At 46.0% G+C, this 26,357-nt stretch overlaps 1 protein-coding gene across 1 annotated transcript in view; it reads left to right on the top strand.

The window, feature by feature from the left end:
• Positions 1–26,357, top strand: part of POLN (DNA polymerase nu) — a 107,810-nt gene that overhangs the window by 27,362 nt on the left and 54,091 nt on the right. Inside the window, exons 5-11 of the mRNA XM_055137330.1 lie at positions 7,729–7,841; positions 10,351–10,508; positions 12,118–12,186; positions 13,685–13,745; positions 14,243–14,307; positions 24,007–24,090; positions 24,600–24,695. Coding sequence (XP_054993305.1) covers positions 7,729–7,841; positions 10,351–10,508; positions 12,118–12,186; positions 13,685–13,745; positions 14,243–14,307; positions 24,007–24,090; positions 24,600–24,695 — 646 coding nt within the window. The remainder of the gene's footprint in view (positions 1–7,728; positions 7,842–10,350; positions 10,509–12,117; positions 12,187–13,684; positions 13,746–14,242; positions 14,308–24,006; positions 24,091–24,599; positions 24,696–26,357) is intronic.

Raw genomic sequence — 26,357 nt, 5'->3', positions numbered from 1 at the left:
AAATAAATCAGCAAGAGCCAATAAGAACCAAATAAGCCAATATGATTTTGACCTGTGTAAATAAGAAAATTAAAATCATTTACTACCATATAATAAAATGTATATTCTCATTTTCATATATACATTTTCAACTCTGGGATATAAAATATATTACATTAAATTTTATTTTATATTTGGATCTTCTTATGGTAATAGTCATGTCTCATCTGCCGTTAATAACACTTTTTAAAATTTATTTTTATTTATTTTTATTTTTTTTGGCTTTTGGGGTCACACCCTGGCAGTGCTTAGGGGCTACTCTTGGCTGCGTACTCAGGAATTACTCTTGGTGGTACTTGGGGGACCATATGGGATGCTGGAGGTTGAACCCAGCTTGGCAGTACTATTACTCCAGCCCCTTATAACACTTTTAAGGCAATTCTGTGTTAATGTATTTTGGATTTACATGGAATAGATAAGGGCTGCATATGTAAAATATCCCCTGTTCTTTATATAAACACTATGTTTTATAAAGTGGTTCATGATGATTTGTTACAGGCATTCAATATTCCAACACCAGTCCCACCACCATTACACCTTCCCTCCACCATTGTCTCCAATTTTCCCAACCACCCTGTAAGCCTGCCCCCATAAAAGGTCCTCAATACTTTATTTTATATTGCTTGTTATCAATAATTTGCTAACAGAATGATAAAAAAAATGTTTCCTCAGAAAAAGTGAGAATTGTTGTATTTCACCATGGAGCATTCTGCCCTCAAATAAGAGATTACTAGATATTGTTACAGGTTAAGCCTTCTGTATTCATGTTTTATTGCCTTCTATGTTACATCTCATCCAATATGTTGTGCTACTACTGATTTATCAGTGTTGTAGAGTTGGAGATGTTGGATGGCTACAAATGTGGCTGTGTGCTACAGGAAGTCCAGAATTTTTTTTTAAATGCTTTATTAGTGAATCACCATGAGGTACAGTTATAGATTTACAAACTTTTGTGCTTGTGTTTCAGTCATACAATGCTCAAGAACCCATCCCTCCACCAGTGCCCATTCTCCACCACTGATGATCCCAGTATCCCTCCCACCCCCCTACCCCATTCCCCGACCCCACCCTACCTCTGTGGCATTGCATTTTGTCTTCTCTCTCTTTTTCGGTGTTGTGGTTTGCAATAAAAGTATTGAGCGGCCATCGTGTTTGATCTATAGTCTACTTTCAGCACGCATCTCCCTTCCCGAGCGGGTCTTCCAACCACACTTTACCTGGTGTTCCCTTCTCTATCTGAGCTGCCTTTTCCTCCAGCATGTGAGGCCGGCTTCCAAGCCGTGGAGCCAACCTCCTGGTACTTATCTCTACTATTCTTGGGTGCTAGTCTCCCATTCTGTTACTTTATATTCCACAGATGAGTGCAATCTTTCTATGTCTGTCTCTCTCTTTGACTCATTTCATTTAGCATGATATTTTCCATGTTGATCCACTTATATGCAAAGGTCATGACTTCATCTTTTCTTTTTTTTTTTCTTTTTGGGTCACACCTGGTGATGCACAGGGGTCACTTCTGGCTCATGCACTCAGGAAATACCCCTGGCGGTGCTCAGGGGACCATATGGGATGCTGGGATTCGAACCCGGGTTGGCTGCGTGCAAGGCAAATGCCCTACCCGCTGTGCTATCACTCCAGCCCCATGACTTCATCTTTTCTAATGGCTGCATAGTATTCCATTGTGTAGATGTACCAGTCATCTGTTCTCAGGCACTAGGGTTTTTTCCAGATTCTGGCTATAGTAAACAGTGCTGCAATGAACATTCAAGTGCAGATGTCATTTCGACTATACTTTTTTGCCCCTCTGGGATATATTCCCAGAAGTGGTATTGCTGGGTCAAATGGGAGCTCAATTTCTAATTTTTTGAGAAGCGTCCATACTATTTTCCAAAAGGACTGAACCAGTTAGCATTCCCACCAGCAGTGTAGGAGGGTCCCTTTCTCCCCACATCCACGCCAACAGCGGTTGCTTTTGTTCTTTTGGATGTGTGCCAGTCTCTGTGGTGTGAGGTGGTATCTCATAGTTGTTTTGATCTGCATCTCCCTGATGATTAGTGAGGAAGAGCGTTTTTTTCATGTGCCTTTTTGTCATTTGTATTTCTTCCTTGGGAAAGTTTCTGTTCATTTTATCGCCCCATTTTTTGATGGGGTTGGATGCTTTCTTCTTGCAGATCACAACCAGTGCCTTGTATATCTTTGATATCAACCCCTTTTCAGATGGGTATTGGGTGAATATTCTTTCCCATTCTGTAGATTGTCTTTGTATTTTAGTCACTGTATCCTTTGCGGTGTAGAAGCTTCTTAGTTTAATATAGAAGTCCAGAATTTTTAATCGAGTAATACAGCTGGAGTTAAATTTTGTTTTAAGTGGCTGGTGGCTTTGGGGTGTGTGCATGACTGCTGAGGCTTCCAGAAATACAACTGGGGGAGGTAGTGCATCTTGACTCCCTGTTAGCCTGGAGATTCTAGTCACAAAACTTGCATACCTGAATTTTTCTGCAGATTTATTTCTGGGTAAGCCTTGTCTCGAGGCAGTGGAATTTGGCTGGGGCATGGCAGCGATTGTGGAGTGTGGGAGCAACTGGCTGCCAGAGCTCTGTTTGGGTGGGCACTGGGCTGACCCCCCCAAGTCTGGGGTCCACTGAGTGGGTGCACCATGCTAGGGTGTCCAGAAAATAAAATCTCTGTGACTTGTTGATCTCTTTCGAGATTTATTTCTGAGTCTCTGGATGATGGCCAGTCAATGAGCTTCCTCAATGCAGGAGGTGGTTCATGGGCGTGACTCTGTAGATCCATTTTAATTTTAATTCAGTCACTGTGAATGTTACATGAATACAATATCACTGCACCATGCCCTTCACCAGCCAGCATCCCTCTTTGTCTCTAGGTTTCCTCTCATCAGCCCCCATAACTTGACAAACTCCGTTCTCAGTTCTGTTGGCAAACTCTCGGCTTCGTTAACTGTTATTTATTCCCTTACTTTCTTTCCATTCTGCATGTGCATGAGATCATTCTATATTGCCCTTCCCCCTGTGATTCAGATCTCTGGCATGATTCCTTTCAGTTCCATCTAGGGCCTAGTAAACTGCAAGATTCTATATTTACTTTTAGCTGAGTTAGTTTTCCATTGTGTATAGATAACACAAGTATCGGTATCTTTTTTAAAACATATTTTGTCTGTCTTTTGTTTGTCTGTTTGGGGGCCACACCTATCAGTGCTCAGGGCTTACTCATGGCTGTGTTCAGAAATCACTCCTGGCAGTGCTTGGGGGATAATATAGGATTGTGGGGATGGAACCCTGGTCAGCCATGTGCAAGGCAAGTGCCCTCCCTGCTGTACTATCTCTTCAGGTTTGCTCTTTCCTTCCTTCTTTCCTTCTTTCCTTCCTTCCTTCCTTCCTTCCTTCCTTCCTTCCTTCCTTCCTTCCTTCCTTCCTTCCTTCCTTCCTTCCTCCCTCCCTCCCTCCCTCCCTCCCTCCCTCCCTCCCTCCCTCCCTCCCTCCTCTCTCTCTCTCTCTCTCTCTCTCTCTCTCTTTCTTTCTTTCTTTCTTTCTTTCTTTCTTTCTTTCTTTCTTTCTTTCTTTCTTTCTTTCTTTCTTTCTTTCTTTCTTTCTTTCTTTCTTTCTTCCTTTTTTGAGGCACACCTGGTGATCTTGAAGTGGTTACTCCTGGCAGGGCTCAGGAGTCCCTGCTATGTTTGAGATTGAATCCAGGGTTCCTGTGTGCAAAGCAACATTCTCTCCCATTAAGTGGTCTCCCTGACCCCCGTACTACAACTCTTGATACATTCATCATTCTGGGGTATTTGGCTTGTTTCCAGATTTTTATTTTTTTGGTGTTTGGGCCATACCTGGTGGCACTCAGGAGCTTACTCCAGGCTGTATATTCAGGGAACATTCCTGGCAGAGCTCAGGGGACCTAAAAGGGGTTCTGGGGATTGAATCTGGGTCAGCTGTGTACAAGGCAAACTCCCTAATTACTGTTCTATCACTCTGGCCCCATTTTCCTTTTTGGTTTTTGAGTCATACCCAGTGGTGCTCAGTGCTAAGTCCTGGCAGTGCTCAGAAGCTAATAGTGGAGCTAGAGACCAGCCTGGGCCAGCCACGTGCAGGGGAAATGCCCTGCTGGCTATGCTTTTGCTCTGGTCCTCCACTTCTCTTTCCTCTCCTCAGGTATACCTGCATCTCACATGCTGTCCCTCTTAAAATCATCCCTTAGTTCTCAGATGTTGTCTTCATGTCTTTTCACTCTTTCTTCCTTCTGTCCTCTACTGATGGTTTCCTGTATCTTCCAGCACATTGATTTGTTTCTTGGCTTCTGTCACTCTGCTGCTGAGACTTTTAAATGAGGAGGGTTTTTTTGTTTTTGTTTTTGGCCACACCGGTTGTACTCAGGGATTACTCCTGGCTCTGCATTTAGGGATCACTCCTGGTGGGGCTCAGGTGACTATATGGGGTGCCAAGGAATCGAACCCAGCGTAACTGCATGCAAGGGAAGCGCTCCCCTGCTTTACTACTTCTCTGGCCCCACCTGCCATGTTCTCAGTGACTTCTGATGACAGTGTTCTTTTTTTTTAATTTTTTAATTTTATTTTAATGAATCACCATGAGATACAGTTACAGACTTACACGCTTTCATGATTACATTTCAAACAATGTTTGAGTACCTATCCCTCCACCAGTGCCCATTTTCCACCACCGATGTTCCCAGAGTTCCTCCCACCATCTCCGCCCCTTTCCACCCCTTGCTTCTGTGGCAGACACATTTCCTCTTACTCTCTCTCTCTCCTTTTGGGTAATGACAGTGTTCTTATGCTGTCTTCAGACTTTTTCCTCACTGGAGGTTCGTTTTGTTGTTGTGGTTTGTTGACCAGTCTGACCATTGTCACACTGCAGTTTACATCTGAGAGGTTATAGTACTTGGATGTTTAGGGATCTTCCACACCCCACTGCTTCTTCATTGTGTCTGTTGTGCAGTGAGGGCTAGGGGTGAGGGTCTGGTTTTGTGCAGACTTGGGTAGTATTCTCAAATTCATGTTTAATAATTCCACACAGGGCTGGAGAGATAGTACTGTGGTAGGGCACTTGTCTTGCACTTGGTCAACCTAGGTTGAATCCCAGGTACTGCATATAGTCCCCTGAGCATCGCCAGGAGTGATTCCTGAGCCCATCAGGTGTGACTTAGCTCTCCTTCCCCCAATAATAATAATTCCATACCAGGGCTATAAAAAATACAAAGGTGTGGGCACAGAAGAGGGCAATGTGATGTGTGTTGTGTTGTTTGAGGGCTCTCGGGGCAGCTCTATCTCTCTCACCTCTCACGTTCAGTGCTCTCCAGACGCTGTGTATGGACTGGATCAGGATGGCTCCTCCTTGTGCTCTGCTTCCGTGTGTGCCACTGTGCTCTCTTCTGTCTGTCTCTCTGTCTCTGTCTCTGTCTGTATAGTCTCTCCTCTGGTCTCTTCCGACCTCTCTCTGTCTCTGCTTCTGTGTATTCTCTCTGCTTCTGTGTCTTCCCTCTTGCTTCTGTCTCTTCTGTGTCTTTTATCTTGCCTCCATTTTTTCTCTCCGCTTCTGTCTCTTTTCCTTTTGTGTCTTACAGTCTTAGTTTATATAGCAGTCACATAGATTGATAACACAAAGGTGGGTTGAACATTAGCAAATCAACAAAGAGGGGTAAGACCACTTCTCCAGGAGATTAACAAAATCTCATCTAAGGAGATTACTCTAGATTACTAGGAGATCTGCTTAAGGGCGGGATCCCATCCAGGATGTGTCACTTTCTTCTTTCCTCAGCTAGTAATCCACTTAAATAGTTATAGTAAATTTACTTCTAATATTACTAGCAATGTCATTCTGTATGAGCACAGTAAGAGATATATCAGACTTAAGTTTGGTTCTTCCTGAGGACATTCACTATATATTCTAGACCACAGTCCTCAGGCCAGGTTACTCTTCCTAACCCCAGCAGGGTCCTAGTCTCGTCGCTACTTTGGATCATGACAGCGTTTGTCTATGACCATGCTCTCAACCTACAGTTGAGTATTGTGGCACTTTGGCCTGGCCCATTTCGATGCTGGGGTAGCTCACAGCTTGCCCTGGGTCTATTCCATCCCTCGCCGGGACCCTGATTTGGGGGTGCTAGGAACTAAGGGCAACTGAGTGGAGAAAGCATATTGGAGTCAATCAACTCCCAAGTTATAAAGCATAATATTAACCGTCTTCCTGTGTCCATTCAGAAAGGATGTTGCTTTAAGGTAAACTAAGTTCTCTGCAGCAAGGCTGAAAGGACAAACCCAATGTTATCCCACACAGGGCCAAAAGATGTTTCAGTGGTGCATTCAGCTCAGGAAGCGGGCGGTTTGCAGACACTGTGGGAGGAGAGTTTTGGGCAAAGCAGGTGTGGTCCCTGAGCAATGAGATGACTTGGTGTGTTCTGACAATAGAAAAAGGAATTTGGGGTGAGCGGAGAACATGCAGGGGGACCAGCCTGGATGCAGAGTGGGATGGTATGCTCAGAAATTTGGTTTTATTCTGTGGCTAATGGGACTTTTTCCAAAATAAATTTTTTTTTTTGCTTTTTGGGGCACACCCAGCAATACTCAGGGGTCTCTCCTGGGTCTGCACTCAGGAATTACCCCTGGCTGTGCTCAGGGGACCATATGGAATGCTGGGAATCAAACCCGGGTGAGCCGCATGGAAGGCAAATGCCCTACCCGCTGTGCTATCACTCCAGCCCCCAAAATAAAACTTTAAAGCTGGAGACACAGCCCAACTGGCTGAGCTCTTGCTTTGCATGCAGGAGGCCTTATTTCCATCCTTCCCACCATTCAGTCCCCTGAGCATAGTGGGGAGTGAGCCTCTAACCTGGAGTAGCCCCTGAGCTCCTCCCAGTGTGACCCAGAAACCAAATAAATAAGTAAATTAATTCATCAACTAAATTGTATTGAGCTGTAGTGTTGGTACCAACATTATGTGAGTCTCAGGAGTGCAGTGTTATGATCCATATAACCTCATGACCCACACAGTGAGTATCTGCTTTCCCCCGGCTTCCATGCAGTTAACTCCTAGCCCCCTTTCTCTCTGGTGACCACCAATCTGTTCTCTATCTAAGAGGAGGTGTTGGTTTGTTTGGGGGCCTCCCAAGCAGTGCTCAGGATATTGGGGCCCCACTGGTGGTTCTCGACAGCTGGGCTGGTGATTCAATGCTAGGACCTGAGGTTGCTGGGGATACCCCAGCACTGGGATTCCCGAGTGGTGCTGGGGGCCTTTCAGGATCACACCCAGAAATGCTGTGAGAACCGCATGGTGCCAGGAATTGAGCCTGAGTCAGGCTCAATTCCTGGCACCATGCAAGGCATACGCAGTAACGGCTATACTATCTCCCAGCCCAGAAGAGGTTTTCAGAGAAAAAGTACTGACTATTAGTTTACAGTATTATAAACTGTGGTGGTAAGCTACACGCCCATGTAAATGTCTAAGCCTCACCATAACCCCACCAAAGGTTCGGTGACACTACAACCTTAGACATGCCCAGCAACATGCCGAGCCAGTAAAATGTGGGGTCTATTTCATAGGTCTTTTGGCTCATCTGAGTAAGCTCTTAGGAGAAGCATGTCTGTCACAAGGCAGTGTATAATGATGGCTCTCCAAGGTCAGCATCTACATCAGTGACTTTCTTGTCCCATCCCAGGGATGTGCTGCTTCAGATGCTAAAATGCCAATGTCCTGTTATCTGCTTCAACGCTAAGGATTTTGTGAGGACTGTGCTGAAGTTTCTTGGTGATGATTACAGTTGGAAGCATGGTAAGTTAGAGTCTTTGTCACATGTCTAGTTGTTTATTATTTATTTTTGGGTTTGAGGGCACCACTCAGCTGGCTCTGGGCCCAGAAATCTCTCCTGATGATGCTGGAGGGACTTTATGTGGTACCAGTGACTGAGCTTGGGTCTGCCCCTGCAAGGAAGACCCTTCCCCACTGTCCCATGTCTCCGGGCCCAGCTCGATGGCAGCTTCTGTCAGCTCCCCAGGAGGTGAGTTGCATTGCTGACTCTCAGAGGGTTGCAGTACCACCCAACTCTAGGGTCTGATCTGGACCAGACGTATCTGTGAGGTTGGCACCCTAATGTGAAGGATGCATGTTCCCTCATCTGGAACTATTTGAATTTTGCAAGTATAGATTATTTTTTAATCGAAAAATGGAAAAGATGTTACTTGTGAAAAATGGGCAGATGATATTTGTCATTACCACAGAAAACAAACTTTCTAATAAACAAAGATCAGAATAAGTAACATCAAAATAATATAGAACATTTTTATCTTTCATTAAAAATAATAAGGATTTATATAACCACTTTTATTAGATGCACATTAAGTGATAATTGAAATATAATAAAAATTATAGAATCTAAGTAGTGATATTGTTTGCTGTATAGTTATTTTATTTTTTGGGGGGAGGGGTTGAGGTTTGAGATGCACCCACTGATGCTCAAGGATTATTACTGGCTCTGTACTCAGGAATTAATTACTCCTGGTGTGTAATTACTCCTGGGCGATATGGAACCCAGGTCAGGCACATGCAAGACAAATGCACTATCTGTTATCATATCTCTCTGACAATCATATCTGACCCTCAGATCCCAGAGTCCTGCTGAGCTGGGCAGTGGCCATAGATGGTATTGGGAGCAGCTCGCACCCTCCCCTCAGCTGCTTCTGAGTTGTGTCATTCAGGAAAGTGTCAGCCTTGACACTTTCCCACCAGGATGGGAACCCCTGACTCACAGCCCAGTGGCCAATCATCTTGGTCAGCTGAAGCCCTGCCAAGATAAAAATGTCTATGCAGAGGCTGGAGCGATAGCACAGTGGGTAGGGCATTTGCCTTGCATGTGACCGACCCGAGTTGAGTCTCAGCATCACATATGGTCCCCTGAGCACCACCAGGAGTAATTCCTGTGCATCACCGAGTGTGTGACCCAAAAAGAAAAAAAAAGTCTATGCAGACATTGTGTAACAAAATCATGTTACTAGTGACTCCAGTAAATAGACTAAAGGGAGCCAAAGATGCCATGACATATTCAAGGTGAGTGATCTAAAGCTACAGTTTTGTTCAAAGACAGATTTCTTGCTGTCTAGCATAATTCAAAAAATGAAAATAGGGACTGGGTTCTTGCCTTGCACACAGGTGACCCAGGTTCAGTCCTCAACACCACATGCAGTCCCACCAGAACTGTCAGTAGTGATCCCTGAGCACAGAGTCAGGAGTAAGCCCTGAGCACACAAAATATATATATAAAAGTAATAAAAATTTCATCACTTAGGGTTCAGATTTATCTCTTAATTTATACCAGCCCCTTTTAGAACTCCCTCTCCAATGTCTAGCATATGCTGGTATTAAAATGTACAGCTTTAGGGGCCGGAGCGATAGCACAGCGGGTAGGGCGTTTGCCTTGCACACGGCCGACCCGGGTTCGATCCCCGGCATCCCATATGGTCCCCCAAGCACCGCCAGGAGTAATTCCTGAGTGCAAAGCCAGGAGTAACCCCTGAGCATCGCTGGGTATGACCCAAAAAGCTAAAAAATAATAATAATAAAATAAATAAATAAAATGTACAGCTTTAGGAGGCTGGAGTGATAGCACAGTGGGTAGGGCATTTGCCTTGCACGCAGCCAACCCGAGTTCATTTCCCAGCACCCCATATGGTCCCCTGAGCATGGCAAGGAGTAATTCCTGAGTTCATGAGCCAGGAGTAACCCCTGTGCATCGCCAGGTGTGATCCAAAAACAAAAACAAAAAAATATACTGCTTTAGCTAATATTCTCTCACTCCGAGAAAGTGCTTTCACATGTCACTGGCACTGACATTGAGTTGTCTTTCTTCCCAGTTTTCAGTTGAGAAATCTGACCCTTAATAGGCCGAGTGACCTCCTGGCTCCAGGGGGCCTGCTGTCTGGTGGCCCTTTCCCAGAGTTATGTCCCTTGGGATTGTCCTGCCACAGGACCCAGAGAAGCCCTTCCGTGGTCCCCCTCCCATTCAGGAGACTTTCCTGGGAGCCAGTGGGCAGGTGGAAGGTGGCGGTGATTCACACGTGAGTCAGAGAGGAAGGTGTGGAGAGGTCAGCCCGGTGGCTGCGGGCTCTGCCTTCATCTCTTTGGGGACTGCCCCGGGCGTTTTGGGGTCTGCTTCTCCAGTGGCATTTCCATGGAGGTTGTCAGATGGGGCCTGTGTGGAGACCACTTTTGCCACAGGCTCTAACTTTGTATTTTGTTTCATTTCTTCACTTTTCTTAGAAGGATCAAACAAACCTTTTCTTTCCAGTTGCAAAGTTTGTGGGGCTGGACCCCAGAATTGCCTCCTGGCTGCTAGATCCTAGTGACACCGCACCCTCTTTTGAAGAGTTAGTGGGGAAATACTTGGAAAATGCCACCACAGTGAATGTGAGCAGCACCTATAGAAACTCATCAAGAAATATCGTGGTGAGTTGCTTGAAGGAAAGGTAGTATCAACCTCCACACAAGACCGACTTTCTGTAGAAACTGCCTACTTCATTTTCACTCTATTGGTGAAAGATCAGCACACATCTCTGCCCTGGTGCTTCTGGGAGGAAACTGGGCAGGATAGCTACCTCTGTCCCTCTGTGAAGCTGTTCCTGGGAATCACACTCAGCTGGTCCCTCTGCATGAACTCGGGGAAAGTAAGAGCGCCTGTTTGTAGAGGCTTGGTGCTGGGGACATGGCCGCTGGGGCAGAGGGCTGGTGTGGGAGCATTGTTGCAGCCACCCAGTTACCCCATCACTGGGGGGCAGTACTGGAACCTGCCAGAAGCTCTGCACAGGAGCCTTGGCCTGGCCCTCCAGAGGTCCCAGGAGGCATCCTGTTTTTCCACATCCACTGCCAGGGACCATTCCATGCAGAGGGTGCAGAGTGCTCAGGAGCAGTGGGCATGGCTGTGGGGCATAAGAGCTGCCTCATGTGGGTGCTCAGCAGTCACCAGGGAGTTGTAATGTACTATACTGAATTAATTGATTTTAAATTATTATTTTTGATGATTTAGGTCACATGTTTACAGTAGTGTTAACATTTATGATTTTTATGTACACCACTTCCTCACCTCACCAACACCAAAGTGCCAAAGACCCGCCGCCAGTGTCCCCCTGTTCCTTCCCTCTTTCCCTGCCCCCGCTCAGCTTTGTGATCAAAGACCAAGTCCTTGTCATTGCTCATAGTCTCTCTCTCCATTTTTTGTTTCTCTCTATGCCACAAATGTGTGAAGTCATCAGGTATTTGTCCCTCTTCCAATGACTGATTTATTCTACTTATATGATGCCTTTCAGTTCCACCCAAGATGCAGCAAGCTGTATTATTTCATCTTTTCTTTATTTTTCTTTTCCCTTCTTTTCTTTTCTTTTCCCTTCTTTTCTTTTCTTTTCCTTTCTTTTCTTTTCTTTTATATAATGTAGGAGTACTGCTATTTATTCAGCCATTGATTAAGATGATTGAATTGAATTGGGCATGAACTCCACATTACTTTTTTTTATTCAGGATGTTAATTTTATTTTATTATTATTTCCCTTCCCCCCCCTTTTTTGATTCACTGTGAGATAGTTACAAAGCTTTCATGTTTGAGCTTCAGTCATACAACCATCAAACACCCATCCCTTAACCAGTGCACATTTTCCACCACCAAAACCCCCAGTATTCCCTACCCCACCCCCATTTCAACCCTTCCCCTGCCTTTGTGGTAGAAAATTTCCCCCATACTCTCTAGTTTGGTTACATTTGCTATTTCAAAACCAGTCCCGCTACCACTGAAACCTGCCGAAAAGGCAATGCTAGATGATTTGTTTTATATTGCTTATTACAGATAGAATATAATGTTAGGAAATTCTGTGTCGTTCTCTTCTGGGAGCTTCACTGGCCTTTGCTCCTCGAGGCCATTCCAGATGTGTCCCCTCAAGGTGACTGGTGAGTCATTGGGCAGCACATCCCCCAGGACAGGCTGCAAGCTTGAGATCTGTGTCACCTCTGCGTCATGACGAGCACTGCCACCGGGTCTGCTAACCCTTTACACCTCTATTTGTTCCAGAATCAGAACATCTGTGCCAACATGAGGGTCCTCTGCAGCCTGACCATGCTCCTTTGTTCTCAGCTGAAGGCAAGATGTTTCCCCGACTCGGGCACTCCTGCTCTCTGCTGTCATTCGCACCATGCTCAGCGCCTGGGAGGGGCTAAGTGCTGAGTTCGAAGGCCAAGCCCACTCAGAAAAGCTAGTCCTAGTGCCTAAAGCTTGAAAATGCCTAAAATGCCTCTGTAGGTTCACAACTGAAAGGTTTCCTGAAAACCTTCAGTTCAATCCGAATGTTCCTCATGCTGTGGTTAGCATAAAGCCGGGAGTTAACTACAGTTAAGAGTGAAATGGGAGGGCGGGGGCAGCTGGAGCAGTCATACAGCGGGTAGGGCGTTTACCTTGCATGGAGCCGACCTGGGTTGGATCCCCAGCATCCCATATGGTCCCCTTAGCAGCGTCAGGGGTAATTCCCAAGTGCAGAGCCAGGAGTAGCCTCTGAGCTTGCCAGGTGTGACCCAAAAAGCAGGAAAAAAAGAGTGAAATGGAGGCATGGGCAAAATAGTTATATGGCAGGGTAGGGTGCTTGCCTTGCATGCAGCTGACCCTGGGTCCAATCCCCCGCACTACATAGGGTCTCCCTGAGCCCCACCAGTAATGATTCTTGAGTGCAGAGCTTGGAGTAATCCCTGAGCACCACTGGGTGTGGTCCCAAAACCAACGAGTGAAATAGAGCTCCCTTGAATCACACAGAGCTATTCAGAGCAGCATCTGGCAAGAATTGTGATGGGGTCTGTGTACTGAGGGCAGGACAGGGGTGGAGATAGTCTGGGTAAGTGCTCACCAGGTTTCCCACCCCTGGCAGGAGGGAGGAGCAGGACCCTGGGGAGCAGTGAGCCCAAGAGCTGTGTGGGGACTGGAGGGAGTTCCCTTCCCTCTCCCCTGCACCATTCTCAGTGGGCAGAGAAGATGCCCATGTGATGTGGCTTGGGCAGAGAATGGGCACAGAGGGAGAGTAGCAGGGGCTGGGGAGGGGGTGGCAGCTGGAGGGACAGAGCGTGAGGGGGCCTGAGCTGTGTGCACATCTCGGAGCCACCCGGGGCCCCTGAAGCCATGCGAAACAATGGAAGTTCTTGCATTTGGGGGCAACTGGGGAGCCTGCTCTGAAGCTTGAAATGGATGGAAGGCATTCTACTTTACAGGCTTTTTGGGGTCTCGTGGTTACCTGCCCTGGGCTACTTTTACTTCTTGAGTTTAGCTATTTCCTTTGTCACAAGGGCACCTGTGCCTCAGGTTATGCAAAGCTGGTAATGGAATTTTCCGGTTTGTCCAGGGTAAAGGTTTCGGTGTCCTCTTTTGTTCAGGGTCCTGAACAGTCCCCAACAACTGATCAGACCATATATTTTAAATAGCTCTGCAGGGTCTTATGACAGAGTTGAGTATGGAAAGAAATAGGGGTTTTCCTAGGAAGAAGACTGGGGAGGAGTGGGAATTGGGAGGATGCCAGCCAGGCTCCCCAGGGCTAGCTCAGCACCAGCAGGAGGAGACCTCTCAACAGTGGCCAATGGCCTTTCTTCCTGGAAATCAGGCTCATGGTTTGTGGCAGCTGTTCTGTACTTTGGAACTTCCTCTGATACCAATCTTGGCAGGTAAGTCACATAAAAATGAGTCATTTTTCTAGAGAATTCTTGGCATTGTTTGGGAGTGACTGTCTTTTTTGGGGGGGGTTAGGTAGTGTAATGATTGACATGAGGGAGAGAGCAAGACCTTTATTTTTTTTCTCCCTTATGTAAAAAGAGGGCATTGCCCTGTTCTGGAAGGACTGGGAGATCCTGACACATTGTCACACAGCGTTCTTCTATACGGCTGACCCTCAGCTTGATGCTCACGCTCTGGAGGTTGTCGCTGTCAGGATCTGTCCTGTGATTCCTCCCTGCTCTTTGAGGCCCTCCCTGGGAGAACCGAGACTGAGTTCTCTTGGCCCTGTGGCATCCCAGAGAGCAGAGCACCATGGAGCTAGTGGGCACTGCACCCCACTGGGCAGGATTGAGTGGCCTCATGGGAGAGCAGACCTCTGTCCCTGCCCTCGGGTCTTGTGGCGATGACTTGCTGGTGCAGGGCGTGTCCCCTTTGGTTTTGAATCCAGTGATGGAAAGCCACAGCATCCGGGTGAACAAAGAAGAGATGGAGAGGACTTCTGCGCTGCTGGGGGTATGTCACTGCTTCTGTCTTCACATGGTCAGTGCTCCCTGGGCTGGACAAGGCCCACTTCCCTTTTCTTCCAACTCCTGTCTCCCCCCACCCCGCCCCAGCTGCCCTCCCTGTTCACCACTGTGTGTGCCACTTGGTTCTGTGTATTCTCATTCATTCCCAGAAGCTAGTTTTGTCTTGTTTTTTGTTGGGCCACACCTGGCAGTTCCTAGGGCTTACTCCTGGCTCCGAACTTAGGGATGACTCCTGGTGGGGCTCAGGGACCATATGGGGAGTGAGAGAGTAGCCCCGGGCTGGCCTTGTGCAAGTAGGCACCCTGTCCGCTGTAATATCACTCTGGCCCCACAAAAGCTTGTTCTTACATGGGCATTATCCCCTGTAGTCTGGTGAAGAGAATTAATGCAGTTCTTGGGTCCTTGCAGTTCTTGGGTTCCTTGTGAAAGCTCAATGGGGGCCTATCGATAGCTCAGATGGCCTCAAGTTAGACCCCTGCCTCCACAGGCACCCCTCCCTCCAGCATCACTGCCAGAAGTGACCCCTATATATTAAAAGAAGCAAGGACAAAGCTCTAACTGAAAAACATTTAAAATTGAAGGCCCAGAAATGTAAGCCAGTGATGGGGGAAGGAACTGGGGGTGTTTCTCTACACCTAAACCTAATTAAATAAGCACATGGGTGTGCAAATATGCAGGGAAACAAGAATTAAAGTGTTCCATTTAAATTCTTGGGGAGGGAACTTCAGGGATACTGGGGCAGGATTTTTAGCAGCCTTTGCCTAGGAACCCTCCTGATGCCAGAAATAACCTTCATCCCGACAGCACTGAGTGTCCGTTGAGTGTGGAGTCCTCTAGCTGGGCCTCCTTTTGAGTGGCAGGTATGCCGATGCTCTCCTGCTGGGCGCAGGCCCTCTGCAGTCCCAAGGGTCCAGCCTTAGTCTGTTGCTGTCCCTGACAGCCTGCGTCCATCCCTGGCATGCATCCCTGCATGTCCTCCCTGTCCTGGCTATAGCTGACTCTGAAGTGTAACATTTTGGTGAGAGCATATGGTATCTGGTTAGGACAGATTTCTGTTTTCCTGCTTGCCCATGAGATTGAACAACTTTTCCTGTGGTCATTGGTTTTTAGGAGTTTTCTGGAAAAGAATCTGCTCACTCTTACCCATTTCCTAGTGTTGTGATGTTGGAGGCGGGGTGGGGGTTATATTTGCACATGGAGTGGGGTTAAGAATTGAAGTTGGGGGTCTCTTCCTCTGAGCCATATATGTGGCCTTTACATTTTTTTAAAAATCCATTTCTGTTTTGTTTTTTGCTTTGTCTCTTGGCCACACCTGGCAGTGCTAAGGAGTTTACTCCTGGCTCTGCACTCGGAGATCATTTCTGATAGTGCTCAGGGGACCATATGGGATGCCGGGGATTGAACCCTGGTTGGCCATGTGCAAGGCCACTGTACTCTCTCTTCGTTACCCTTAAAAAAACCTTCTCTAAATGGAGGGTCTTTATCTTTTTCTTCTGGGTTTGTAGAACATTGTGATTTATTTTGGCTTCTCCTACATGTGCCATCTCTCTCTCTGACTCAGCTTCCACTCTGCACTGGGCCCTTTTGGTGAACATAAGCTCTGTTTGTTTGGGGGGGGCTACCTCCAGCTGTGCTCAGGGCTTACTCCTGGTTCTGCACTCAGGGTCACTCTTGGCAATACTTGGGGAACCATAATGGGGTTCCAGGAATGGGACGCAGCAGATACCCTCCCCGCTATGCTGTCGCTCAGCTGCTAAGCCGACTGCACATGGTGCGGTCACTAGTGTCTTTTCCTAGGGCCCATGCTTGTTTGTTCTCCTTAGGGAATCTTTCCTGACTTTCAGCTGATGGCAGTGTTTTCCTAGATGCTGTCGAAAAGCTGTTTTTAGCAGCTTTTGCTTTAAGGTTTATAATCCACTGTAAAAAATTTCATAACTTGGGGCTGGAGCGATAGCACATGGGTAGGGCGTTTGCCTTCCATGCGGCTGACCCGAGTTTGATCCCCGGCATCCCATATGGTCTCCCGAGCACTGCCAGGACTATTTCCTGAGTGCAGAGCCAGGAGTAACCCCTGAGCTTCGCCGGGTGTGACCCAAAAAGAAAAAAAAAATCCTACACTACATCTCGAGTGCAGGCTGTGAAAATCCCCAACCACAGGGCTGTGTAAGCCCCTCACACATGCAGGGATTACACGTGAAAGGATGTTCGTAGGCTCTCTGGGTGGGCAGCGCTCTCTCACCACCCAAGTTCAGTGCTCTTGAGCCGCTTCTCCACCTGGGATGGCTGTTACCTTGGACGGACGAAGGAAGAACGAGGGCCAAGCTGGTTACTGATTAGTTGCCGTTTATTCAATCTCTCCTCTCTCCCAGCTCTCTCCAACCCTCTCTCTCTCTGAGTCTATCTCTCTCTAACTGCACAATTCTTTCTTCCCACTGTATCTGTCCCATCTGTCTCTCTCACTCTGCTGTCTCTCTCAAACCCCTCTCCTTCAATCAATTCATCAATCAATCTATCCAACAATCCAACAATCAACCCAATCATTCCAACAATCCCTTTCTCCTAGCTGCTCTTTTTTTTATCCTCTCACCACTCCTCCCCAACCACGCCTCCCCATGGGAAGCATGATCAAAAATGTTTTTCCAGTCTTCCGGACCATCTGCAGCCCTTAATGTGTGTTTGTCCTCTCCATAGACCTGCAACTTAATTAGCATCTTTGATTCTCCTTCCTAATATTTACCATTCCGTATGGACACAGTAATAGACACTTTTAAGCTTGTAGGGTGTCTCTCCTGGGGACTTCTTACCACAGACCCAGACTACAGTGCTCAGACAAGATCAATCATTCCTAACCCCAGCAGGGTCCAAATCTAGTTATTACTTTTGGATCATGACAGAATCTGTCCATGACCACGCTCTTAACTTATAGTTAAGCATCAGGGCACTTTAGCCAGGCCCATTTCGATGCCAGGGTAGCTCATAGCTCACCGCTTGCACTGGGTTCGTCCAATACCTCGTCGGGACCCTTCTTTTGGGGATCTAGGAAATAAGGCTTAAGTCTAGAGAGCAGATGTCCAAGAGGTAATGTTATCTGGGGTCAAACAACTCCCAAGCCACAGGCTTGTCTTTTTAACTGTCTTCCTATATCCATACAAAAGGCAATTGCTCTGAAATAGCTAACCATGCAAAAGACATTAAGGAAAAGAGAAAGACAATATTTACAAGTCAGAGTCTGGTCAGGAGACAAAGGTAATTGACAGGTGGGGGCAATCAACAAACACAAGCTCCCAGCGGCCAGGGAGGAAGGGCAAACCAACATTATCCTACAATCCACCTGGAGCTGATTTGTACTTTTCAAAATATATTTTTTAGTTGTGGTTTCTTTCAATTGTAAATTTATACCTCATCATGCTTAGGAGACTTCCACTTTTTTTTTATTTTATTTTATTTTATTTTTTTATGGTGCTCTGGCTGGAGTAATAGCACAATGATAGGACATTTGCCTTGCACGCGGCCGACCCGGGTTTGATTCCTCTGTCCCTCTTGGAGAGCCCGGCAAGCTACCGAGAGTATCTCGCCCACACAGCAGAAACTGGCAAGCTACCCGTGGCGTATTCGATATGCCAAAAACAGTAACAAGTCTCAAAATGGAGATGTTACTGGTGCCCGCTCGAGCAAATTGATGAGCAACGGGATGACAGTGACAGTGACAGAGATGGTGGTACTCAGGGACATTCATCAGTGGAGCTGGGGGATGATCCAGGGCTCCCTACAGGCAAAACAGGGTTCAAACCTTCTCATCGCCCCCACCCCCCTTCTCTGGCTGTTTTTTTCCCAAAATGTTTTTCCTGACTTTTACTTCCCAACTTTTCTGGGGGAGGCAGGGTGGGAATTAGGATCTTCTCACTGTTCTATAGAGCAGAGGCTCTGTTAACCCCCCTTCCTTTGTTTAAAGGATAATTTCTCTCTCTCTCTCTCTCCCTCTCTCTCCCTCTCTCTCTCTCTCTCTCTCTCTCTCTCTCTCTCTCTCTTTTATGGGGAATAGAGCGAGCAGTGCATGGGGCACCGGGGCCTCTGCCACAATGCTCGGTCTGATGGCAGCGTGGCTTGACAGTTCAGTTGTCAGGCACGGGGGTGCTGTGCTTAATGCAGTGGTACTCGGGGCCACTAGAGCTAAACCCAGTGGTGCTTAAGGGGTTGTGCAGTGCCAGAATTGATCTCAGGCCTCATGTGTTCTGGGCCTGTGTTCTATCACTTGAGCTATCCTCCATCCCTGGGGTTATTTCTAAGTGTATAGCTCGGTAGTTTTAAGTACATTTGTAATGGTGTTGTACACATGTCACCCCAACCATCCTACCACTCCTTCCCTACAGTAAAACAGGAACTCAGTGCCTGTTAACAGCAGTTCTCTGTCCCTTCATATCCTGTCAGGAAGTGGATATCACAGTACTGTTCCACTTCCTGTCTGATTTTGACCCTTTCTGTGACTCATACTCAGGATGAGTATGCTCGTACTGGACATGTCCTTCTGTGACTGTCCTGCTCTCCTCAGTGTAATGCCTTCACGGTTCGTCCATGTTATAGTGTATTGCAGACTCTCCTTTTTGAGGTTTAATAACATTCCATTATATGCACATACCTTGTTTTTCTTATCCACTCATCCACTGATGGATACTTGAGTTGATTCTGTGTTTTATTGTGAATGTGTCTAATAAGAGTGGATATAGAAATACCTTCTGTGATCCTGCTTTTAACATACCTGAAGTGGATTGCTAGATCTTATAATAGTTATTTTTTGGTCTCCAAGTTCAGAGGCCCTGAACTTTTGTCACTCTTCATGATGATAGTTGCTGAGTTTTTTTGTTTAGGATTCATTAGGGTGGGGGGGAGATAGTTTCCATTGTGAGTTTTGGCTATTGTCAGATTTCAAACCAATTATGATGATCATGTGGATTTTTTTGTTTGTTTGTTTGTTGCTTTTTTGGGTCACACCCAACAACGCTTGGGGGTTACTCCTGCCTCTGTATTCAGGAATTACTCCTGGTGATGCTTGGGAGACCATATGGGATGCCAGGGATTTAAAGCAGATTGGTAAATGCCCTACCTGCTACACTATTGCTCTGGCCCTTCATATGGTTTTTCTCCATTCATTCTGATTCTGTAACATATTGTATTGATTGACTTTTTTGTTTTGGTTTGTTTTGAGGCCACACCCAGTGATAGTCAGGGGTTACTCCTGGCTAAACACTTAGGAATCTGCACTCCTGGTAGTGCTTGGGGTCTAAATGGAATGCCGGAGATCAAACCTGGGTCAGGCATGGACAAGGCAAGAACTTTACCTGCTGTACTATCTCTCTGACCCCTGTATTGATTGATTTTTATACATTGAACTATAAACTTCTAGGAATTGAGCTGCTTTGTCATGACATACAATTTTAACACAGTTTTGAATCTGTTTGCTTGTATTTTGTTGAGGATTTCTACATAATGTTTGTGAGAGACTTTGGTAGATTCATTTCTATAACTACTTTGTCTTTGGTGGCAGGGTAATACTGACCTCATAAAATGAATTTGAAAGCAATCCCAAGTTGGAATAAAACTTTAAGGTTTTTAGTTCTTTAACTATTCAGTAGGTTTTTACCTACTGATCAGTAAGATCAGTAGGTAAAGATCAAGCAAGATCAGCATTTTGTTTAATTGCAGATTTCCAGTTACCAACTCAATTTTCTTATTGGATATTCGGATTTTCTGTTTCCTCATGATGGAGTCTTACTTGGAAACAGCAGTGCTGAGGACCACCAGGGCCACACTTGGTGGTGCTTAAAGTGCCATATGCTGTCAGAGATCAAGCTTGGGGTCTTTCATATGTTGAGCATATGTCCCTGCCCCCCAGGGTATTTCCCTGGACCTCTTGTTTTTAAAGTGCTACTTAATTCCCACTCTTTTGTGGCTTTTTAAGATTTACTTTTTTTTTTTTTTTGCTTTTTGGGTCACACCCAGCGATGCTCAGGGGTTACTCCTGGCTTTGCACTCAGAAATTACTCCTGGCAGTGCTTGGGGGACCATATGGGATGCCGGGGATCGAACCTGGGTCGGCCGCGTGCAAGGCAAACGCCCTACCCGCTGTGCTATCGCTCCGGCCCCTAAGATTTACTTTTTTAAAAAATTAATTCACAGCTTGACATAGAAAGATTGCACTCATATGTGGAATATAATGTAACTGAGAAGTACAAGTTGGCAACGATGCAACTTCTGGCAGATGTCTCTCTGGACTTAGTTACTAAAATACTAAATTACAGAAACCCAAAACTGAGAGGCCACTAAGTGTGGTCACTCGACCTCATACCTCTTCATCCTCAGCAATGGAAAACAAATTATCTAATGCTTCCTTTTCAGCAGGTCTGACTTTAGGGGAGAGACTCTCCAAACAATAATAGTGAGTTTTGTTGAAATATTGTATGCAATCAAAATGAAAGTAAAGTGAAATTTATTAGTTACACGGGGGGGGGGGGCTTAGGGTGGGGGGGGCTAGGGGCGTGGGGGGGGTTGGGGTGTGAGGGGGCGGGGTGGAGCTATACTGGGATTCTTGGTGGTGGAATATGAGCACTGGTGAAGGGATGGGTATTCGAGCATTGTATAACTTAGATTTAAACCTGAAAATTTTGTAACTTTCCACATGGTGACTCAATAAAAAATTAAAAAAAAATTAATTCACAGCTTTTCCTTGTTGTGGTCAGAGAATATCCACATTATGACATCTGTCTTTTAAAATTGACTTTGTGATGGGGCTGGAGCAATAGCACAGCGGGTAGGGCATTTGCCTTGCACGCGGCGGACCCGGGTTCGATTCCCAGCATCCCATATGGTCCCCTGAGCACGTCCAGGAGTAATTCTTGAGTGCAGATCCAGGAGTAACCCCTGTGCATCACCGGGTGTGATCCAAAAAGCAAAAAAAATTAAAAAATAAAAAATAAAATTGACTTTGTGGGGAGCTGGAGAAATAGAATAGTGAGTAGGGCATTTGCTTTGCATGTAGCCAACCTGAGTTCCATCCTTGGTACCCTATATGGTCCCCGAATCCACATCATGTGGCAGAGCCTCGTGTGCAGGCTGTGTTGCATCCTGCCATCAACAGGGAGGGTCCGTGAACAGTCTTTACAGTGCAGCAAGTATCTGAGGTCTGCTAGTGACCGGTGTGCAGTCCTCTGCCCGTGAGGCTTCAGGAAGCACAAGCACTTGGCTGGGCCCTGTCCCTACTGTAGGAGAACATGGCCTGGCTGCTTTCTGAGGGACTGGGCCTCAGCTGTTCCCATCTGCAGCACGACCCGCTGTAGCCTGCCCACCCACCCTGGTGCCCAGCTCTTCTCTGGCTCGGCTATGCCCATTACTTTATAGTTCTGATCCAGTTATGCTTTGTGTTTGGCTTCATTCCATTTGAAGCTGTATTTTTTTTCTTCTCTTTGTGCATTTGCCTGTTATGGCCATGTGCTTAAACATAAGAGCACACTGATATTTTGGTAAATTAACCAGGAAGTCACATTCTTTTACATTCTTCTAGAACAAAAAATTTGTCACTGCATTTTTGGTTTCCTGAAGTATAATTCCTGAAGGGATCCATTGTTTTTATTTTGATGTTTTATTCCTTGTTTTCCTTTTTATCATGTGTTGCTTTGACCACAGAGTTGCAGCATAGTTTAACTGAGGGCGTGTTCTGAGTTGCTTTCTTGTTTAGAGTACTTCGGGCATCGTGATTTCAGTAGTGGCCATGTTTACAGCTTTCATATACAACTGCACCCTCACCATCACCATAGTGCCCAAGCCTCTCACCCATCTCCTGGCATGACTTCTAGTTCTGCCTCCTCCTTCCCCACACCCAGCCCCTTCCCCCAACTGCTTGGTGATCTCAGTTTTGTTTGGCATCATTATATACTGCCTATTCCCTTGTTTTATTTTTCTTTAGACCACAGATGAGTAAGATAACTTGATATTTGTCTTCCCTCAAAGTTACTTTGCTTAGCATGATGCCCTCCAGATCCACTCAAGTTGCAGTAAACTGCACAGTCCCATCTTTTCTTATGACTGTGTGATATTCTACTGTGTCCCTATATCCATTATTCTGTGTATTATCCATTAATCTATCATTGGACTTTTGGGGGGCATATCTTCAATGTTCTGGGGTTATTCCTGGCTCTGCACTCCACTCCTGGTGGTACTTGGGGGACCATATGGAATGCCGGGGACCAAACCTGGGTCAGCGCATGCAGGGCAAGCACCCTGTCCTCTGTACTTTCGTTCCAACCCTGTCTTTATACATTTGGGTTGATCACTTATCCTGGCTATTGAGCACAGGTGCTCTTTTTAAGTTCTTTTATTTTATGTTCTTGGGGGAGAAGTGAAAACACTGGGTCATATGGAAACTTTATTCTTTTTTTCTGAGAAGTCTACATTGGGTTTTCCATTGAGGTTGAACCAGATGCCATTTTATTTTTTAGACTTTTCCCTTAGTTTCTCTGGACCCTGTCAGCTTTCAAATTTCAGTCAGAAGAGGCTCCCATTGGATGAAAAGTACAGTGCAAATGCCATTCTACAAGAGTTGGTTGATTTAGATCTACCTTCTGTTTTCTTTGATTCCTGGCTCTGAGCTCAGGAATCACTCTTGGTGGGGCTTGCGTGGCTCTGGGGATTGAACCTGGGTCATCTGTGTGTAAGGCAAGCGCCTTACCCCTGTACTATCTCTCTGACCCTCATTATTTAAGTTCTAGACTTCTACTTTTCTTTTGACCCAAATGGCAAGGGTGTGAGAGGCATTTGGACACAGCCCATGCCTGCTGTGCTCAGCACTGTTTCCCTGGTGTTTCAGAGTGCGAGCTGGGTTCTTCCGGCGGGGACCTTCTCTGCTGTCCCAGTGTGAGGTGGCGGCTTCTCTGGGGGCTGCTTGTGCTCCCTGCAGCTGCCCTCTCTGTGCTGGTCTTGCAGCTTGCTCTTAGCTTCTCTGCCTTGGGAGACCTCTGATACTTAGTGGTTTATGGGGTGATATTCAGTCTTTTTCTAGTTGTGATATCTCTGGAGAATTCTTTCTTCCCGTTCCTTATTTGGGAGTATTTGCAATATTTTCTTCTTCTTTTTTTTTTTTTTTTTGGTTTTTGGGTCACACCTGGCGATGCACAGGGATTACTCCTGGCTCTTCACTCAGGATTTACCCCTGGCGGTGCTCAGGGGACCATATGGGATGCTGGGATTAGAACCCGGGTCGGCCGCGCGCAAGGCAAACGCCCTACCCGCTGTGCTATCGCTCCAGCCCCCTATTTTCTTCTTTTTTAAGATTTAGACTTATTTTTTGTTTTGGGGCCTCACTTGGCATTGCTTTGGGCTCACACCCGGCTCTGTGCTCAGGGATCATACCTAGAGGAGTTCAGGAAACCATATGGCAAATGCATATACCCTCTACACTATCACTCTGACCCTAATATTTTCTTCTTTAAGTCAGCTTCCCTAAGTTTGGTGCAATGATTCTATGGGAGTATTCCACCAGGAGTAAAAAAAATGTATTTTAATGTCTATTTTTATGAATTATAGGTTTTCTTAAACTTTACCAGAGCTTTTGTTGAGAATTGTTTGATGAGAAAATTAAAGGATCCTGAATGGTGAGAAGTAGCAGTGACATCATTCATGTTTTCTGCATTCACAGTCTCATCTAAAGGACCTGGAACGGGAGGCACATTTTGCTGCAGGAGAACAGTTTCTCGTGACGAGCAGTAATCAGCTCCGAAAGGTGACACTTCTTGGTTCCTTGATTGGATCCATTTCTTATTCAAAGGCTAAAAAGAGATATATTATGATTCATAAATAAGATTTTACATTATCTAAAATATGTAAACCACTTATGTTTGTTCATTGAGATTCATTGCTTCAAAACTTTAAGTTCAAAGCAATTACATAGTCATAATAAGCACTTTTTCTTCTATAATTTGGTATTTATCCTACTGAAATAATGTATATATCATAGTATTGTTCATGATAGCATAAAAAAATGGAAATATTCCTAAAAATGGTCTAGATTTTCTTGAATTCAGATGTCAGAAAAACAAAAAAGCATGAAGCCAAGCCCATGCTCTCTTTTTTGTTATTCATTGAAGTTTGGATAAAATGCAGCCCCCCAATTCTTTGCGTGTTCTCTGTGAGCACACAGCTCCCAGCTGGTGTCTCGTTGGCATGTTTTCTTAGCCAGTGGCTTACTTCTCTGAACCTGGGATTCTCATCAGTGTAACTGCTCTGTTGAAGATGCTCTTTGGGAAGCTGCAGCTGCACCTCCTGTGTCCACGAGAGAGTCTTCCCAGAACAGGACTGCAGAGACAGCTGTCCACGTCGGAAGCCTCGGTGAGTGGGTGTGTGCTGTGACTCAACGCGGGGTGCCCTCTTGCCCCCTCCCAGCCTGGGCAGCGACGTTTCCACTGACTAAATCTCCGGCACAGAATCATTCACTGGAACTTTTTTCGGAAAACCAAATTTTGACAACCTGTCGTGACCGTTTTATTCCATGCTCCTACGAGAGAGAGTGGGGAAGGATGTCAGTGTCCTCCCTGTCCCAGAGTTCCTTGAAAACATTTTAGCTGCCCTTCTCTTGAGTGGAATTTGGGTGGAGGAGCTCAACTTTGTTGGAGCGTCAGAGGAGAAAGGTATTCAGACGCCTAAGCAGTATTACTGGGAGGGGTGGAGTGGAGATGTGGGGGACCCAGACAATGATGAGTCTGATTCTGCAGCAGAAGGGGGTTCTCTGCGCCTGTCCAGCACTCTGCTCCTACTGCCCTGTCCATGCTCTCACTCTCACTGACCCCACAGGACACCCTCAGGCAGTTCTGAGTGCATCAGGGCTCCTGGGGTAGTCTAGCCACAGGGCTCAGCGCCATCTTGTTGCCAGCAGAGGGCAGAGCAAGGGCAGCAGGTTGGTTCCTGCTGTGACTGTTCCTCCTCTGTAACTCATACTCCTTATGAGCCTCACTTCCCAGCCTGTGAAAGAGGCTCATGCTGGCATTTTCCAGGCTGACATCTTATGGAAAGTGTGTGTGTATGTAGTGTGTGTGTGTGTGTGTGTGTGTGTCTAATAATACTTAAGGGAAGTCTATGTGTGTGTAATAGTACTTAGGGAAGTGTGTGTGTGTGTGTGTGTCTAATAATACTTAGGGAAGTCTATGTGTGTGTAATAGTACTTAGGGAAGTGTGTGTGTGTGTGTCTAATAATACTTAGGGAAGTCTATGTGTGTGTAATAGTACTTAGGGAAGTGTGTGTATGTCTAATAATACTTAGGGAAGTCTATGTGTGTGTAATAGTACTTAAGGAAGTGTGTGTGTGTGTCTAATAATACTTAGGGAAGTCTATGTGTGTGTAATAGTACTTAGGGAAGTGTGTGTGTGTGTGTGTGTGTCTAATAATACTTAGGGAATTTTATGTGTGTGTAATAGTACTTAGGGAAGTGTGTGTATGTGCATGTGTGTGTAATAGAATTTATGGCTATGACTGACACATGCACTCTCAAAAACCCTAAAGAATGTTTATTATTATTCATTAAAGCCCTAGGAATTATCTTTGATTTTCTTTCAATCTGACCCATTGCAACTTTTAGCTTCTCTTCCTAGAAAGTATTCCTAAGGGTCTGGAGAGCTGATAGTACAGCAAGTAGGAAACTTGCTTTCATGTGGCTGGCCTGGGTTCAGTCCCCAAAGCCCCATATGGTCCCTGGATCCCTGCAGGAGTGATCCCTGAACACAGAGCCGGAAGTGAGCCTCTGGGTATGTCCTTAGAACCAAACCAAACAAACTGGAGACATGCTCTTTCGTCTGCCTGCGCCCCTCCCGACTCCCACCGAGGTCCACCTTCCCCCACTGCCACTTCACTCCTGAAGTCCTTTTTCTCACCTGACTTATGCTTGCTCACTTTCCCATGGCTCTCAGAATAAAACCCGAGCTCTCCAGGGAGGGTCTGGTCCTGCCATGCCACTGCTCAGCCCTCCTCTTCCCAGCATCCTGCCAAACACAAACTCT

This window comes from Sorex araneus, chromosome 5, assembly GCF_027595985.1.
Source record: "Sorex araneus isolate mSorAra2 chromosome 5, mSorAra2.pri, whole genome shotgun sequence".
In the NCBI taxonomy this organism is placed as follows: Eukaryota; Metazoa; Chordata; class Mammalia; order Eulipotyphla; family Soricidae; genus Sorex; species Sorex araneus.
The sequence above is the reverse complement of the archived record's forward strand: the minus strand, read 5'-3'. Positions and strand labels throughout refer to the sequence as shown.